General features: G+C 40.3%; 1 protein-coding gene across 1 annotated transcript in view; it reads left to right on the top strand.

Moving 5' to 3' along the window:
* rab3gap1 (RAB3 GTPase activating protein subunit 1) overlaps positions 1–20,141 on the top strand; it is a 68,871-nt gene that overhangs the window by 31,379 nt on the left and 17,351 nt on the right. The window contains exons 18-22 of the mRNA XM_071912427.2: positions 3,576–3,713; positions 13,345–13,572; positions 15,267–15,363; positions 15,872–15,975; positions 18,373–18,488. Of these exons, the coding sequence (XP_071768528.1) occupies positions 3,576–3,713; positions 13,345–13,572; positions 15,267–15,363; positions 15,872–15,975; positions 18,373–18,488 (683 nt within the window). The remainder of the gene's footprint in view (positions 1–3,575; positions 3,714–13,344; positions 13,573–15,266; positions 15,364–15,871; positions 15,976–18,372; positions 18,489–20,141) is intronic.

The raw sequence follows: 20,141 nt of genomic DNA, 5'->3' as shown, positions 1-20,141 counted from the left end.
GGTTACGACATGCTTTTAGAAACATTCATGGAAGCAAAGATTTTCCTCAAGAGATACATCAAGACATTCTTAGCACCTTTTGGGAAACCCACCCTGTATCAGTTTCATTGTACATTATACATCAAATGGTGGGATGTTGGTTTATCAAAATTGCCTTGACAATGAGAAGGATAGATAGATATATAGATATAGTTCTATTAATGCGTCGTGCACCACATGGTGCCCAGCCCGTATGGGCTTACAAGACACAGAGACGTTGAGCTCCACCAAACAAGAACCAGAAACAAATAGTCAAAACATACAAATCAAAGTCATACATTCAAATAAACAGCTTCTCCATTCTCAGTTTCCTTGCTTTCCCAATGAAAGTGGCCACACTAAAAACTTCCTCTCTGAATAACCATTCCAACTTAAACGCATCTCCTAACCAGAACAACTCGGGCTTCTTTTGCATTTTCTCAAATAAAAGCAGTCTTAGTTCCTCATATAGCGTACAATGAAACAAAAAATGAAATTCATCTTCAACAACACCCAGTTCACATACAGTACAAAGTCTCTCCTCCTCAACAATAGAATTGAACCTGCCCACCTCAATAGCCAGAGGGAGGGTGCCAGTTTTCAACTGGGCACACAGAGATCTTCTGGATCTTTCCACGGGTAAAGTAGGCTAACATAAGGTTCTGGACTATACATGTTTTTAATTTGATTATGTGTTTTAAGTTTCGGTTTGAGCCAGATGTCAGTAGCCCATTTTTCTTTATAGTCGAGAAATAACTTGTAGTTAATATAATGAATGCTCCATCCTAAACCGTTTCTGAAAATATATTGCTGGTCAGCTTCCCTGAAAACAACATTCATATCATTACACCATGGATAGTTATGTGCTTTATCCCAGTTAAAAACTGGGATATGGCGTTTTGTTGTTTCTGTTGATGTTAGAGCCATCCCACGAGGTTGACTGGTATGGTTTTTTCTTCAGGCCAGAATGTGAACGCAGCACAAAACCTTCCAACCTAACATTTTAGGTTGAGCGACTGCTCAGAGACTGTTGTCTGAAGCCTGCTACTATGGTTGTTACGGTTGCTGCCTTACCGCAGTTGATTAGTACGCAGTGATTGGTTTTCCTGGTGATGCAGCTGGTCCCATGGTTCAACAGTGCATTAATGATATCAAGGTTCTGTCAGATCCTGGCCAGTGCAGTGCTAAGTGACTGACAGGGGTCACTGAGAACGGCACTGTTGTCTGGGTCTCCTCAGCCTAGCTCCCTTTCTCTTCACTTGTCATCATAATAGGTCTTTGAGTTGGATTATTTTTACCCTTTAGTTATTCAGACAGCCCAGCATACCACTACTACTTCTAAATGCACAAAGGTTTGCACAGTAGTTGGGTCCAAAACGAGGCATACTGTAATATGGGGCCAATCTTCCTGATGGTGGCGCTGTAACAACCATTGAAAGTTCAAAACTTCAAAAAATCATTAAAAATTAGCCATATGTACTACAGGTGTACAATTTTCTAAGGATGTAGGCCCATGGAAGAAGAATCCTTTGTACACTGCTACCTAGTGGAAATTGTACCACCAAATGACACCATACCAGCTTCCAAATAATCTGCAGTACACTGTACTGTACTGTAAATTGTACTGTACACAGACATTTTAATTATTAGCCCAATACTTGACAAATCTTTTCAGAATTGTTTCTGCAAAATTGAAATTTTGGTAAACTCACTACATTAGACAAATGTGGAATAATTTGCATATCAAAACGTATGGCTCTTGAAAGGCTGAACAGATTTTATTTATCTACACCAATATCTGATCTTCAAGGACTTCTCTATCAATTCATCAATTCAAGTAAAAACATAATTATACAGGCTGCCTTTTTGACAAAATAAATTCAATTTACTTTTACATTTTTTCACTGCCTCCTTTGTTCAAGCAAATTCCATAATAACAGTGGCAAAAGATTTTTTTGGACATTAAAGGATAATTCTGGTTATTTTCCACCTGGTCTTTATTTTCCTATTTTTTGGCATCATGACGATTATGTTCAGAATTTCATTGCTTACTTCACCGTAAAGCTTGGTGTAGCTTCAGTTAGCCGGGAGCGCTGCTGTCCAACACACACCAACAGGACAAATACACTCTCCAACAGTTGAACCTTAAAAGCGATTAAAACATGTCCTTTCAACACAATAACACTCACACTACAATAGGACCTGCCTACATCCAATTTTCAATTATCCATTGCCTGAAACTTGCGTATATTGCGGTATTACGTGTTATTATGTGTTATTTTAACTAGCATGAGCTTGACCGCTCAAGTAACTTTGATGCTGCGTTAAGTGCATATTGGATATTCTGTAAATACAACTGCCGACTGGGAAAGACATTCATGACAACCTCCTTGTGGTAATTACAAGTACAATATGTGGTAATTGTTAGGGGGCTCCATTATCTCCCACCTGGCATCATGAATTTAGGAAGTGTGTCAACACAAACAGTAAACATAGCAGGGATCCACCAAAGTCAGCAGTCCAAGGTATTAATTAAATATCAAAATTATCAGTTATATTCACTAATACAATAAACCGTACCTAAGAAAATCGAGAAATATCTGCCTTAGTTTGTTTATGGTTGATTTTAAATTCATAAATACAAATGATTTTGGATGTGGGTGTTCCAACAAGTACATCAGTAGCTGAAGCAACCACTTCTGATAAAAACTGAATGCAGCAGAAAACTGGCAGCCAGTAAAGTAAACAGGAAGTGTGTAACCAACCAAAAAAAGTATCAAATGGGCTATTATAACTGAAATGTCATGATTTTCTTTTTTTATATAAAGACATGTTTAACTACAGTGCAAATGTTATTGTGTTGAAAGGATGTGTTTTAATCGCTGTTGGAGAGTGTGTTTTCTCTGTGGGGGCGTGTGCAGCAGCAGTACTCCTGGATAATTGAAGCTACATCAAGCTCTACAGTGAAGTAATTGATGAATTATTGAACACAATCAATCGTCATGATGGCAAAACCTAGGAAAATACAGTCCAGGTTGGAAAAAAACAGAATTACCCTTTAAAACCACCAGGAACATACTCATACATAGTCAGACATAGCCATACTGTGAAAAAATACAGGTGGACTCACTTTCTAGCTGGCTCGACAAATTTGTGACCTGTCTATGGCAAGAAAGGTCATGAGATCGAGTGCTGTGTGGTCCTAGGACACTAATGCAGCTATGTATACTGGCTGGTTTATGTGAAGTGTCTCCAAAGGTTAAAAGGCATTATTTAAATCATAAACATATTTCATTTTGATAGTATTGTCATTAGCCCACATTGTTGAAGCCACATGTTTGAAAACACAAACAGGAAAGAAGATACTTCAGAAACATGTCGGCCACTCATTATATTGTGACAATTCATACATGCCATTGCAATACAACAAAGTAAAAATCCTCCAGCACAAATTAATTGAATGGAGTAGGTTGAAATAAACTGAAACCTTTGAATGCCAAATAGACAACGCCTCATTTCCATGCTGATTGCACTGCCGTGTGTGTTGGATCTTCCAGGAGCCTGCTCCCATGACAGAGGATCTCCTAGAGGAGCAGTCAGAGGTGCTAGCCAAACTGGGCACGTCAGCCGAGGGCGCCCACCTCCGCGCCCGCATGCAGAGCGCCTGTCTGCTTTCAGACATGGAGTCTTTTAAGGTGAGACAGAGACACCATGCACTAATGTACACTCATACATATACACAAAGGTAGGCTGAACACACACATGCACATGAACACAAATGCAAGTCATAACAGATCCACACACAATAAGGCAGCAACACATGCTGCCACACATTTACGTACTACTGTTATTACTACTACTGCTGGTGTTGCTGCTATTACTAACTTCTATTACTACTGCTGCTGCTACTACTGCTGATACTACTACTGCTACTGTTGCTGCTCCTGCTATTAATACTGCTACTACTATTACTACTATTGCTACTACTACTGCTGCTACTACTATTACTAGTACTGCTGGTGTTGCAGCTATTAGTACTGCTATTATTACTGCTGCTGCTTTGAATGCTACTGCTTCTGTTGCTGCTACTACAATTACTGCTACTGCTGCTATTACTATTGCTATTACTACTACTACTACTAAAGCTGTTACTACCACTTCTACTACTACTACTATTACTTTGACTATTACTCTGACTCTACTATTGATTGATTGATTGATTGATGATTTTATTTGTGTCATACACCATTTGGTGCCCAGCCCATATGGGCTTACAAGTTTAGTTTTGGTTAGTTTTCAGCGTGGGTTTAGTTTTTATTTATTTGTTTTATTTTATTTTGAAAGGTTTTCATTTTTTTTTAAATTTAGTTCCATTTTGCTTTAACATTTTTGTTATGTGTCGTGTAGACATACAGTCTATAAACACGTGCACCAATACCTCCTCATGCTTATGGTGTTCAGGTGTATTCATTGTCCAGCTATCGGGTTGTTGGAAGCATTATGCCAGTGTTTTCTGTTTTTCTCCATTGTGCACTGCCTGGCACTCCCTCGCAGTGCAATCTGGTTGACGAGTGGTTACGTTAGCTTCTGATTCACTCTGTCTCGCCTTATTGGACTTGATGAAAGCTTGGTTGGCCTCTTTATGCAAGCTTTTCAAGAGTACTTTCAAGTTCATAGGTTTTTTTCCCTTGATAAGCGCTCCACAAATCTTACCGTTATTGTTCACTACAAGACACTTGCTCTTATCTGAGGCAGAATCATACTCAAAATAATCCCAATTATTCTCACTGCTGGCTCCATTGCTTGCCAATTCTTTTTCCAATGTGAGTGAGCAACAGGTGCCCAGGCTGCTCATGAGACATAGCACAATCTTGTTGCATAGTCACAGCATAGCCACAGAAATGGCAAAATGAGAGAGAAAAAAATCTTCCACTCACAATACTTTTCACTAGCTGGCTAGCTGGCAAAAAGAAAACTAAGGAAAACTGCATTTTTGTTTTATTTTAGTTTTAGCTTAGTTTTCGTTTTTTTGTAAACTCTAATTTTTATTTTTATTTCAGTGAATGTTTTTTCACACCTAGTTTGCATATTTGTTTTCTTTTTAGTTCACAATAATAGCTTTGGTGGGTGCGATGTATACTATTCATCATCATGCTGGGGGATTGGTGGAGGGACACACACAAGCACAAACACAGTAGGCACGATGATTTCAGTTGAGATGTAGCTTTTAAATGCACAAGAATCACGTTTTTACATTTTAAGAAAAATTTACTCTAAATCAACTTTATTTCATCATTATTTTTGACCCTGTATGTGCGTTTCCCACAATGTGTTTGTCAAGCTTTTAGTCACTGACTAACCTAAACACCTAAATAAATACCAAGCACACCATTTCTGTGTAACATGCAAGTAACATGCAAAATAAACTCAAATTAGTTTGCATTGCCATTGCAAAGTCAGCTTTCTATCAGCTTGCTTGTAGGCCAATGAAGTATAGCCTACCAGTAAATACAGGGAGGATGCAGTGCAATGTGCAGTCATGGTTTGCAATGGCATGAAGAAAATAAATTGAGGTCACTAACTTGACTTATTTAACAGACTTATACTCGCTAACTGAGCTAAATGCCATATTATGTCTTTAACATCACCTTAAGTTTTAACAATTAGTTAACTTTACTCCCATAATTTGATGGCTTCTCCCAAAATAACATGCTATTCATTCATTGCAATATCGCTTTTGTCCAGCAGATGTCACGGTGAGATGCTGTGTTCATCAACATGACTTGGGTCTCGAAAATAAACTTTTTTTTACAGGTGGGTTTTACAGTTAAGGTGGGGTGTCCTTTTGTTAAGGCAGCTATCTATGCTCGTCAAGCGCTGTGGGAAACCCTGAATGTCTTGTACTAGGCTACATTTTAAACCTGCAATAAGCGATTTCAGACCCTATAACCAATCCTGAAACTAATATGTGTGCTATGTGGAGATTTCCTTGAGACATAATGATATAAATCAATATTCACACACGCGGGCCAGCTGTGTTGCTGTTTTCACCTCTTTTCTAAAGCTTGTTGTCAAATTCCGCTCCGGAACGAACGTCCTCCCAGTCCACTCAGTAGCTTTTCATGTTTTTGTAAACTAGCTTGGCACCTCCCTCGCTGTTTAAAAGCGGCCCTCACCCCCTCCCACTCATGAAAAAACCCACCTCTTCACTTTGTGGAACCTTCAGTGGGAGAAACTTATGGCAAAGCGAGACTGGTAACCGGCAAGACTTCTCAGCAGGTATGGTTAGCTTAGCTATTAGCATTTATCCTTCCATTTGTCCTTCTAGGCTTCCGTAGTGCAGTAGTTTTCACTGTGTGTTATTTACAAATGTGTTGCGGTTTCTGTCGCCCACTAGTGGTCAGAAAAATCGCTTATTGCAGCTTTAAATGGCCAAATATCAAAGTTATTTAAATTATATTTCCGGTTATTTTCAACCTGGGCCTTATTTTCCAAATTTTTGCCCTTTTTTTATTGATTGTGTTCAAAATTTCATCACTTACTTAATTGGAGAGCATTCACGCCTCCAGGTCGCCAGGAGCGCTGCTCTCCAATACACAAATACAGGGCCAAAGCAGTAATCTCCAACAGTTGAATCCAAAAAGTGATTACAAGACATCCTTTCAATACAATAACACACACTGCAATGGAACCTTCCTATATCCTTCTGATTATCCATTGCCTGATACTTGTGTGTATTGCAGCATTAGACATGTTATTTTAGCTAGCATGAGCTTAAATAGACTGCTGAAGCTGTGTGTGTTCATCGGATATTCTGTAAGTACGACTGCCAACGGTAGAAAAAGTGTTCACATCAAACTTCTAGTGGTAATTATAGGTAGGATTTGTGGGAATTTTGTTAGGCTCTATCACAAATTGTGGAAGTGTGTCAACACAAGCAGTAAAAAAATATCAGCAAATGAAAAATCGCAATTTTCAGTTATATCTACAATAATACAATCAACCACACCCTCAAGAAATGAGAAATATTTGCTGTAGTTTGTTTATGGTTGATTTTAAATTTATAAATAAAAATGATAGCCTTTTAAAGATACGTGTAACTGCGGTGTGAGTGTTATTGTGTTGAAAGGACGTATTTTAACGGCTTTTTGGATTCAGCTGTTGGCGATTACTGCGTTCACCATGTGTATTGGAGAGCAGCAGTAAAGTTCTACAGTGAAGTAAGTGATGAAATTTTGAACACAATCGAACACAATCAAAAGAAAATAAGGCCCAGGTTGAAAATATTCAGAATTATCCTTTAAATCGCCCCTAAAATTGGCAAGGAAATTTGCACTGGTGATGGATTCAGCCTATTGTTGGTCCCCAGTAACACACACACACTAAGGTTGACTCGCAGACACCCACAGCTAGAAGCTAGACACTTGCATTGAGGCAGGCACACACACACATGCGTCATTATAGTCATTGACAGACAGGAGCAGACACACACAAACAGGCAAACAGACACACACACACATACACATGAACACAATATAGACAGACTGCTGGTGACTGGCACAGGAGCCCATTAGTGTCATGGGGCCTCTCTGTCAATGTGTCAGACTTGGGGGCCTTAGATTAGATCCAGTCCACCTCACACCAACACAGGGCACAGTCACGCTAATTACATTATAAATGAAATGCCGGCTCACTAGAATCTAGTATGATGTCTGCACTGGAGCAAAGTCTGGAAATGGTCGTCAAGAGATGCCCTTAGAAAGTTGAAGGCTGAAAATCTGATTGAAGGACTTAAAGGTGCATAAAGTAATTTATAAACTATATCGACGTGGGGGAGTTTGAAAGCCAGAAATCTCAGCACTTCGAAGAAAGAAATCGTTGAGTCATTGGTATTGATCAGATAGAACATTTTTAAACATCCGTCTTTTGCTTATGGAGCATTCAGTCTTCATAAAAAAAATCTTAGTTTTCTAGATTAAGTATGCAAATTATCAGAATTTTACATTGTAAACTGAATTTTTGACACTATTTTGAATTCTCCCTCTCTAGGGAAGGACCAGGGGTGGACTTGTAATTTGGGGGCCCTAGGCAAAGGCAAGCATGGGGCCCCCTGAATCCCAGCCTTTACCCTTTTCAAGCCATCCTTTCTATACATTAGTCTTTCAAAACTTTTTTTCATCAACAACCGTAATGTGACACTAGTATACCTCTGTATGCTGGCAGGTTTAGGTGAAGTTCCTCTAACAGTTTAAAGGCGATACTTGGGCCGGTTTTTCTCAAATGGGGGTGCTAGTACCCCTAGGGGTACTTTGAAGGACTGCAGGGGGTACTAGGAAATTTCTAAAAATGTGTCGTTTTTTATATATATATATATATATATATATATATATATATATATATCTATATATATGTTATGAACAATTGTAAAATAATGCCACCTTAATAAAATTTATTAAAACTAAATAAAGGAACACCCTGAGCTGGGAGAGAAAGCTTTGGAGCAGCTATTACCCTTTGGATCCACTTATTTGTGCGAAACATCCTTTTCTGCAATGACCCAGATCAAAACGAAGCAAAGAAACAAACTGTCTGGAAAAGGGCCTGATCACTGCAGTTGCCTCCCTGCTACCCAGAATGACAAACATCATAAGTGAAGCACAAGCCCATGTTTCTCACTAAATTGTAAAAGTATTACAAAAGTAATTGACCAACCCATTTAATGTTCATGTTTACTCTGCCAAATAACATGCAAATGCATTATTTATAATCATTTTGCTTTTTTTCCCTCCCCAAAATGTTTTGTGCTGGTGAAAGGGGTACTTGGCTGAAAACTGAAAGGGGGTACATTCGTAAAAATAGTTTGAGAACCACTGATTTAGGCCAAACAGATTTCATTTTTCTTCTTTTTACCTCATGACTAAATGGCTAAGTTGCTCCCGGTTGCCTTATTGCTGCTTGCAGCTATATTTTATTCTTTATTCTTTATTCTTCTCTGCAAAACTTTGGACTCATAATTCTTACATACTTTCAGCTAGCAGCTCCATTCAAACTTTAAATTGTCAGCTGCTTTAGGAGATGTGTGGGATTTATTATCAATTAAATATATCTGATGGTGGCACTATAACTGCAAGCCAAAAATAAAAATTTAAAAAGACTAGAACTCCACAACAGTTGGTCCTATAGACCTGAAACTTGGCAAACTTATGTGGCTGTCCTTGCTCTACAAACTTCCCACTAGGACCATCATGTTCCACATGTTGGATTTTCTGCAATTTTAAATTTAGCGAAAAACTTATTTCAAACTACTCCTGGCGAGTGGCGACCAGAAAAAACAAAACTTTCCAAGAGCCATCTCTGGACCAAGGTCATTAAAGATTGTATTTGATGTTTTAATATCTTAAAGGAATAGTTCACCCAAAAATCTAAATTCTGTCATTATCTACTCGTCCTCATGCCAGTTGAAACTGGAAGTTTGTTAGTCCATATAACTCACAAGGAACTTGCCAGCACAACTCAGTAGCAGCCTTCTCCAAAACAACTGAAGTCAGTTAGACTTCCAAACGAATACGATTTTTGATCAGTTTGTTTGTCCATAGATGGTTTCTGTGAAGTTTGGTCGCAATTGGACCAATGGCGAAAGAGGAAATATCAAATGTTTGTTTTTCAAATAAGCCAAAATTGTGCAAAAACCAATGGCAGACATGGGAGGTCCTATTAAAGTTTTAGAGAAACTCTGGCTGCATATGTAAACCAAGTTTGGTGTCAGTCAGACTCATGTTGTGGGAGTTATGGCCTCCTATGTGTAACGTGTGTGTATTTTTTGGATTATATCACCATCATCTGGCCAATCAGGGTCATACTTCTTGAGTCACAAGATACCACCAATGTCTATCAATTTGTCAAATGGCATTTCTCTATCACTTACCATTTCACGGGAAATTACAAAAATGTGTGAGGAGAATAAAAAAGAAATATAGCCGCAAGCAGCAATTGTGGATTTCAAGCCTTTCTGGCCATGTTGTGGAAATCCAGTTACCATAGAGCAATGCAACGCTTTGTAATATTAAATGCTATTTCTCTTATTCAAGGATATCATGACAATATTATAGGCCTAGAGCCTTTGTTGCAAGTTTCATAAAATTAAATCGATTTTGACATATGAATTATTTGCATTTGTAGCACCTCCTGATGGCCAAGACAAATGCACCTTGTTCCATGTACTTAGGTCCCTTTATTGGCTAATAACTCTGTGATGATTTAAGATATAAAAAACAGCTTTGAAAGACCTTGGTCCATAGACCTTTCCTGTCAGGTTTTGTAACGATTGGAGAAACTGTGTAGGCTGATACTGTGTAATTGACTAATGCCATTCCTTGTGCCCCCATCTCTGCTTGAACTCTCCACTTGCAGCTTTATTTATTCTATTTACCCTAATTAATTGCATTCATTGTTTCTCAAATAAGTCAAAAGAAAAGGGAAAAAATCATACATTTTGGGGAAAACAGGTTTTGTACATGTCTGATTTATCATACCATAATGACATCTTATTCAATCTAAACAATATACTCATTATAACAAATTGAGCTAATTATGTCATGACACAAGAAATACTTGAAGCTATGAAAGCAATGACAATCATCTTTTATGGAATCAAAGTAAGAGATCCCAGACACTTATAAACAATCCCAGCCACTTATAAACACCCATGTTGGTAACAAATGAAGTGATGAATTAATACTGACAAACATATGTCTGTTCCAGAAAAATGAATAAAATTGGATATAAAAATCCATAAAATTGGAGTAGTAGGTGTATGGGTGCTGAGGCACTACCTAAACCTCTTTTTGAGCCAGAATGAACTGCTATCATGGCTGCATGAGTTCTGCCTTCAAGATTTTGCTATTTCTGAAGGTGCTCAAACAGTGTGTCATTATATTGTTATGATAGTTCTATATATATGAATTACCCTCAAGAGAATAGAACAAGAAATTTCATTTGTAACGGCTATTCAATTGCACACTGAACTGTAACTTCTTTGTCTGCATGTTTACTAAAAACTGTCTTGTTAGAAACATCTTGACTATCTAAATGCATCAACTTAAGGATTTGATTAATTTGTGCCATGGGTGTTTTTCTCTCCCTATCCTTTAAACAGTGGTAGCTTTAGTATTAACATCCACAGCTTCACTGATTTTTCTCCAGAGAGCTATTGATTATCATAGGCATTTGTTTAGGTTCTAAAGAGGTCAGATACTCTGGATTTTCCAGAGTACAACTCTACCTGCCGAGATTTTAAGTCGAGGGCACCGTTTCTGCGCTAATCTGGAGGGAATACAAACCCTGCCCGTTTTACCTGGCAAGCGTTAACAAATGATGTTCACCCAAAACGTTAAGGGGGCGCAACTTTTTTTGTCACATTGCGGTGCCCTGTTTTTTGTAAGTGTCCCACTAAGTGCTCTACTTTTGAGTAAATTCTCTGGCACATCCTTTTCACAAAGCTTAAAGTTCAACAAAAGCTGAGGTTGAAATGAGAATGTGTGAATCCTGTGTACTCAGGTACTGCAGTAAATGGGCCCCCTAAGCTAGGAGAATGGCCTCTAAATTTAGCGGGAAACGGGCCTGTAATTGTGCTTAGCCAAGCATAATCTGGCATTTTGGCTTTAATTACCAGCTCCCTCTGGGCGCAAAGCAGACACAGGATGGCTATGATGAATGGTGTGACTTAGGAATATGACAGCCTTAGCATCCTGGATGATCCACCAAGCCCCTCGCTTCCCCTAATACCACTACTACAGTATGCTCTCTTTCTCTCTCACTCGCGCACACACACACACACACACACACACACGCAGCATCTTTTCCTGAAGGGGACATCAGGAGCAGCTCAGTCCCCCTGGGGCTACAGAGAAACCTCCTGTCTCTAAAATGCTGGGTGAGACCCTGTCATCAATCCCTCCCAGCAGCCAACTGTCTCCCCACTCCCCATCCCTCCCATCAGTCTCCTCTGCTTTAGTCCAGCCGTCCTTCTCATTAATTATCCAATGTGAGTGGAGCACAGAAAGTTCCAGGAAAACACACACGTAGAACACCATGCAGTGTGTAAAGGTCAAACACTAGCAAAAGTTCCACTGGATGGATTTGTCAGGTGGTCTCATTCCCAGAGAGCAGACAGGGAGACTGAGCCATTTCCCCATTGTGCCCTGATTATGAGCTGGTGGTTTTGGAATGAGGCAGTCCAATGATGTCTTTGCCACTGATTATCCAAGAGTGGGTAGAATGGCTTTTTGCGCAGTGTTTGCCATTAGATGATGCATAACACTGAGATCTAGCAAAAAATACTTTGATACCCACACACACAGTAGGGATAGTGTCTATTGATGTGCCACATGTTAATGTGCCTGTCAGACTGTATTTCTAAATTGAGGGGAGTGGGCAGTCCACAGTATTTACTTTGTTATTGTCAGAATATTGACTGAGGAGAGACTGGAACGAATTAGAGAGATCACAGCACACAGTAGCTTGAGCCTGGATAGTTAATGCATACCAGCAACATCAACCGAAGGGAGCTTGAATGATTTCATGAGACTGAATGCTTACCAAGTCAGCCATCCAGGCCTGGCAGGGCTTTGCCCTGTGCTGTTCACTTTGGGCCAAGTTGGAGAGGATCACCTCTCTCCCTACTTAAGTATTTCTGTAATCCCAGATATCAAGATAATGTTCCTAATTCACAAAGGCAATACATTAATTCCTGATGTTAGTTGAGATGCAATGGTTGGTACAACTCCACAGCTCTTTATTTTAGAATGTTTAAAAGTTTTACGAAATGAGTTCCAAATTGACAAAATGGTTCATTGCAACTCATTTTTGATGCAATTGCTGCAATCAGGCTTCCACAAGAGCCTGTGGTGTCACAGGAATGAAACATGGAATATGTTGTCCATCTGGAGCTCCTGCTGATGGGGGAACTGCTAAGTGTCAATACTAGTGCCAACTAGTCATTTCAATTTTAGCTGTCCACTAATGCTATCACTGTTGTTTTTTTTATGAAGGTTTTCTGATTTGTGGACTAACAATAAAAACTTAATATAGGGCTTTCAGTGTAATATGTTTGAGCCCTTATGGAGCATACCTTACCCCATACACTCTGTATCTGTATATAGCGACTGTAGCATTGCACTCAATTACATGGCTCTCTATGGAAGTCAGAAAATGTCCTTGATCCCACGGTAAGAGAGACATGAATGCAGGTTCAGATCAGTGTAACTTGAATTCATTGCTGTGAGCCCAGATTGAAATGTTGACACATGGTTCCTCCTCTCTCCATAGGCAGCCAACCAAGGCTGTGTTCTGGAGGACTTTGTGCGCTGGTACTCACCCAGGGACTATGTGGAGGAGGAGGTGGTTGATGAAAGTGGTGACACGGTGGTGAAGGGCGAGCTCAGTGCCAGGATGAAGATCCCAGGAAACATGTGGGTGGAGGCCTGGGAGACAGCCAGGGCCATACCTGCACGCCGCCAGAGAAGGCTGTTCGACGATACCAAGGAGGCCGAAAAGGTAGCCTTGCAGTAAAGCTGGACATGGGCTTGAACAGTCCATGTCCAGTCCAACCTGAATCCCAAAATTAAAATAATTTGCTTTTAAAAATGACTAATGATAGTTTTTTTCATCAATATTTTTTAATATAAGCCTAGCACAAGCCTAAGCAATTGTTTGAATGTTGACGTTATCCTGTGTTGTTCTCTGTTCTGTATTGTGCTTATATTGGTTCTTTTTGAGTGATCCCTTATGACTATATGATTATTGCTTTTAGCCTCTTTGATTGCTTTTGGTGTTCTTAATGTGTGAGTAAAGTGTGACAAGTGAAATGCACTTTAAATCCATTTGATTTGTTATGGTTTGTATCTGACCCAACCCAAGCCCATTGGATCTAATCATATCCTGTTGGGTTTGTGTATAAATATCATGCTTTTCTATGGAGGGAGTTATATTTAGAAAACATCCATTAGCTTTTTTGTGGTACTCTGTTTCCTGGACAATTAGCCATGGTCAAATTCACGCACTGCCAGTAGAGACTGTTTGAGTACAGGCCTGAACCTTCAGTGCTGACATTTCAAAGTGGCATCAAGTATTCCCTCTCTCTCCTGTTCTCAGAAGCAATCCAGCAATCCTTGCTGTTCCTTTGTCACACATTGAAATGGTGGGAAAAAGACGGCGGATGATGCTCTTTTCTAGTGGTTGAGATCTCCATGTCGAAGATGAAGCAGCGTATTAAAGTTACAGTATGAACGGCACTGGCAGGCAAGGGAACTGCTGATACTGCCCAGCACCCAGGTGCCACTGCAATCTGCCCACTCGGCCCTGTTTCTGCCTATCACTGTGCAGCGAGCTGCTTTAAGTGGGTCAGAACACAAGGTGTCCCTGACAAGGGTCCCTGCACTGACTACCCCCCCCACCCCTGTCTCCTCCCTTCCCTCTTGGAGAGTTTAAACAGAGTTCAGGGGGACCTTGGCAAGCCTTGAAAGTCACCATCCCCTCCACCCACTCCACTAGACTTGTCCTTCAGCAGTCTGCCAGCCATGCCACAGCCTCTCTTTGGGGAAACTCCAGGTGCAGGATTTAGTTTGGAATTAATTTGCTGGTTTAATTTTTCTCTTTCCCCCCTCCTCCTCCCTCCCCTTTTCCTTGCTCCAGTAAGTTGTCCTCGGAGATGACAGAAGTGCTTATATATTCACGCTGCTCTGATTGCAGTCAAGATCATCATCGTAGCGAGGTCACCTGGCAACAAGAGTCTTCCGTTTCCTAATGTACAGCCTAAATGTTTTTTTTTCCCTAGCTCTCTGAACAGAAGTGCCTCAAGGCTTTGTGCTGTTATTAGGGGACAGTGGAATCAGATCAGGCGCCCCTCCGAAATCTCATCACCCACCTCCACACCCCCTAACCCCCTCTAACAGTAACAAATGACCCTCTACTCTCCTACTTCATATAAAAAAAGGCACATTAAAATGCAGCACAGCCTCTGCTTGGCTACAATTGCGTTTATGCGGCAGCGCCCTCATAACTCAAAAAAAAGAGAGCGAATGAGCCACTTACTCAAAAGAACAATGCCTTTTGAAATGTCAAGTACCATGCTGGGGTTCATGACAGCCTCTGCAATCATAATAGGTGTAAGAGAGAGGAGGGAGCAAGAGGCAAGCAGAAGCAAGAGGAACGGGAAAGCTAAACTTTGGTTTTGATGTCTCTCCTCTCAGGTTCTGCACTATTTAGCGGTGCAGAAACCCGCAGACCTGACTCGCCATCTCCTGCCCTGCATACTCCATGCTGCTATTCTGAAGCTGAAGGAGGAGGGTGAGTGCCAACCCCAGTGACACGTGTTGGGCAGTTTGAATTCTCAGCGAGGCATTATTTGGCTCCTAGATATCTAAAGCCTATTAGAATTATTGGTGTGTCCAGCTACTTCTCAGTTTAACCATAACATATTGTCAAAGTGCCATTGTTGAAAGTGTAGCGAAGACCAGGGGCCATATCTCCTCTCCTCAGAGGCTTTCTACATACAGACCCAGGACACTGTGTCCTCTCTCCCTCACTATCATTTGGAGGAAAGTCTGAGCGTGCCACTCTGTATGGTCATGGCTCAGCAGACTAAAGACTGTGTTTATGACAGATCAGTCAGAGAGATACTCATTATCCCTCTTTATTTTTCTGATTTGATCTCTCTCTTTTATTCTGTCTTCCTCGCTCTCCCTCCTTCATTCATTCACCTGCTCTATCCTTATCACTGTTTTCGCCGTTGTATCTCTATCATTTTTCTCTTGTATTTTTCTTTCTCTCTCCTTTCTCCCATCTCCCGTTACAGAGTCAGTGGAAGACATTCCATCGGTAAAGAAGGCCATCCAGCAGGCTACCTCTCATGCCAGCAAGGTGCTGCACCACCCCAGCCCAGACTACAAGAAGCTAGAGGTCAGTGACAAGTAGGACTTGAAATTAACTCTAGCGGTAGCTGGTCAGTTTTCTTTATGGGGCTGGTAATCTCCTGTCAGCCACATTGGCAAGTAGCTGACTTGTATTAAGTTATTCCATTCTACTCTAAAAACTACTGTGGTTGCTTAGAAATTAAATTAGCTGGTAAATTCTGTTGGTTGGTTGACAAAAATAACGTATTGGACTAGGGCTGGGTATCGCCACTGATTTCCCGAATCGATTCGATTCCGATTCACAAGGTCCCGATTCGATTCGATTTCCGATTCAATTCGATTTGATTCAATATCGATTCAATTCGATTCGATTCAATATCGATTCGGTTAGGGATATTTCAGTTCAAGATCAATTTTGCTTGGATATGAAAGAGATTCTTAGAGAACTAATGCTATAAATTGTACAAGGAACCCTCTAACCTGGTGCATTATTAAAAATATTAATGTTTACATTAAGAATTGACCCCAAAGCAGTTACATTAATGTACTTTTTATTTAACATGACCAACACACTACAGCAGTCAACACAATATAGTGCAAGCAGGGGGTTCCCCAAATTTTTGAGTAGCCAGCCAGATGGGAAAAGTAGCCGGCTAAGGGATGTTTGCGATGGCAACATACATTTTTCCGGTGATGCATTTTTACCGAATTAATAAACAAACCTTAAATATGTTTATGAAAGTATGACTTAAAATAACATAAATAAACATTTTTATTACAGGTTCAATGCTCAATTGAAAAATAAACTGATAATGTTTGACAATGTTTAATTGTGAATGTTTAATGTACTTTCTTCAGTCAGTGCAGAAGAAATAAGTAGTTTAAAACTAAAATATTATTACAAATAGTAATAAATATAATACCAAAGTGCATATTGTAGTCTTCTTAGAGCAAGACTAGATCTCTCTCCTGAGTACTACTGCACTCACAGAACTGAGATCCAATAATGATGGAAACATAAATCAGTTTAAATAATGATTTTACATGGTCATGGTAATGAAGCCCCTAAAATGATCTCCTCAGCTAAGGCCTTGTATTTAGCGTTATACAGTAGTTTCAGCTGTAACACTTCAGTTGAGTCCGTCGTTACCATGGCAACCGTTCGCTGCGCGTTGCGCAGAGGCTTGGCAGAGATCGCTATTATTTTGAAACATCTAAAAAAACGCACAACTCCCCTTGCAATTTCACACACAGTTCAGTTATTAAGGAGACTGACAACCGCATTCTATAACCAAACTCACTACCTGAAAAATTCAGGTACTGATACTGAATTTGAGAGCGGATTCGGTTAGTCTGAATAGTGAGAACCAGAACGGGACTGGACAGCTCGTTGTTACGTGACGTTAAGGCTCAACACTCGTTATGTTATGTAACATTATCATCCTTAATTTGAAAGAGACGGAGGTAAGTGTTGTGAGACATTCTCAATTTTTCGATCCAGTCTGTTTCCTCAACATTGCGGTTGTTTCAGTTCTGCGGCCTTCAGCCCAAATGTTGCTGTTAAAAGTATGAAGTTCCTGTGATGGAAAAAGAGAATATGATGCCGCTGTCAGTGGCGGTTTATTAAGATCTTATGGATAAACTGACGCCTCTGGTTACTGGTGTTACTGGTGTCAAATAAACTGAAAATACAGGCGATGGTAGCCGCCATATTGGTCTGAAGTAAACTTTACTATGGTTACAGACATTATTTCCAGCCATCGTGAGATCGGAGGAGTGGAGTGACTCCTGTTACCCGTACAGACAGTCTGAGTCTAGTTATTTTACTTCAGTCTGCTCCAGTATGTAGGCTAACAGACATGCGCAGTCACTCTCATTCAAAAATTCTGTTGTCACTACCAAATTCTGGTAGTGTGAACATTTAGTGACATTCAGTTATAAAAGCAGCCGGCCAGACAGATGTGAGTAGATGACTAAATAGCCGGCAGCCGGCGCTAGCAGGTTGTGCGACTCTACAGACTCTACAGGCATATATTGGGCATATATTAAAAGATCGATCTCGGGATTTTATGAATCGATATCGGATCATTCAAATGAAGATCGATTTGAATCGGAAAATCGATTTTTTAAACCCAGCCCTATATTGGACTGTAGCACAGCATGACATTTTCCACGAACATTTTCACCTGCACTCACTGATTGTCCTGTAGCACATTCTCTGAATACATAGCCTTAGTGTTATCATCAAAATTATAATTTCCCCTTTGGGATTTTCAGTATTCAGTCAGTGTTTCAATCATCGAGCCATTCCTGTGTTCATTCCTTGGGTCATTCAGTTATTCAGTCATACATTTGTTGATTTGTTGGACCATAGGCAGGCCTTATGTGAAGTCATTGGCCCTTGTCCTGACAGTGTGTGTGTGTCGACTTCTTCCAATGGCAGGATGTCATTAACCAACTGATGGCCGTTGAGACAGTTATTGCCCGTGCTCGCTCGCTCAAGGCCAAGTTTGGCATCAGCAAGGTCGAGAAGGGAGAGGACACAGAAGAACTAGAGAAGTAAGTTACACTCCCAATTTTGGAGTAGACCCCTTTACAAAAAAAATCCCCTCTAGATATAGCATGAGTAGATCCCAACGAACTGGATTTATATAAAAGAAGTACGGTGTAAGGCTTGTCAGAGCCTTCTAATACTTTGAGGTCTGCTCATAGATCTTTTCACCAGCTGAAACCTGACTGAATATGAAGCCATGCTTATGAAAGGGTGAACTTTCAGCTCAATTTGACTAGAATTTTACGGTAGGTTGTGTATAAGATTTCCCCTGCAATTTTATGTGGCAGACATATTGTATCCATCCCTCCTCTCCACGCCTCCTCTCATCCCTCTGTTGCTCATCTGCCTCCTCTCATGTGTACCTTTCCAACCTGTCTCTTTATTAATATCACCAGGCTACTTTCATTTCATCAGCAGCACTCCTCTCCAAGGGAGCTTTGTGGAAGTGCTAATAAATGTTGGATAAACAGACACAGCGCGAGACGACATTTGAATGGACCTTAGTGGGGGGGTTATAGTACCCTCTCTGCCACCTACGTCCTCTGTCAGTAGCCAGCACACTTTTATTAAAGTCCCAACAACAACACAATGCTATCTTCTCCTCATTCAGGCCATGTCAGCCTTTAATAACTAAGAGTTTGAGAGCACTGTGTGTGTGTGTGTGAGCGTACACACACACACACACACACAGGTTTGATGTTTGATGGCCCAAAGTTTTAAATTATGTGTTATACCCAGAAATGCATCTTAATGGGGTTGACTGGCAATACATAGAACACGTGACACTAGGTCCTTTAAAACCAATAGAAACAAAATTCTTTTAGGTGGGCCACCCCACTCTATTTAACGGTACAAAACTTGCTGTGTGCTTGTTTTAAGGAATGTTACGAATCTGTTTATAATTTAACAGATTGGCCGGGACAGACCCAACTTCCCACAGTACAGCTATGGGACAGTGGCCTAATGTGTAAACAGACAGGAAGATTTTATCAGGAGAAAGTGAGAGAGAGTGTTCGTTAGTGTTCAAGACCTGCAAGGGGACACACACACACACACACACACACACACGGCTGGCCTCATTAAGAGGACACCCAGGGCTGGCCCTGGAGCACCAGCCTCTTCTCTCCAGACCCGGCGTCCCACCCGAGGTGCCCTGTCACTGGAGACTGATGGGCAGTATTTTCTACTATTAAATTCTCTGCAATTTTACCTAGTTAAGATGACTTTAAAAAAATGTTGTATTGGTAATCAAATCGCTGGAAAACAAGGCAAATTTTGAAAACTATTTTCTTCTAAATTTACTTCACTTCGAAATCAATTTCCTGGCTTTTTTAAGTACTTAAAATTAATTAAAGGTGCAATACGTAAGATTTTACTGCACCACAGCCCATAATATACAGTATCTGCAATAGGTTGATAGTGTTGTTGATGAATACTAGGGTTGTGCTGATGATCTTCGTGCCACACCGCTAGTGTGGTTACTTACCTCATTCATTTAGTTAAATTTTACTTTGTTTGTTTTGTCATATCACCATGTCCGACCATCTGCTTTTAAAAAAAAATATTTATATACATTTGTATGGCTCAAATATACAACAGACCGCTGCCTAGTTCGACAAAAATAGGAGCCATGCCTACGGCTCAGATCCGGCTGCATG

This window comes from Centroberyx gerrardi, chromosome 10 (genome assembly GCF_048128805.1).
Source record: "Centroberyx gerrardi isolate f3 chromosome 10, fCenGer3.hap1.cur.20231027, whole genome shotgun sequence".
Classification (NCBI taxonomy): domain Eukaryota; kingdom Metazoa; phylum Chordata; class Actinopteri; order Beryciformes; family Berycidae; genus Centroberyx; species Centroberyx gerrardi.
Note: the sequence above shows the minus strand (reverse complement) of the source record. Positions and strands in the feature narration are given on the sequence as shown.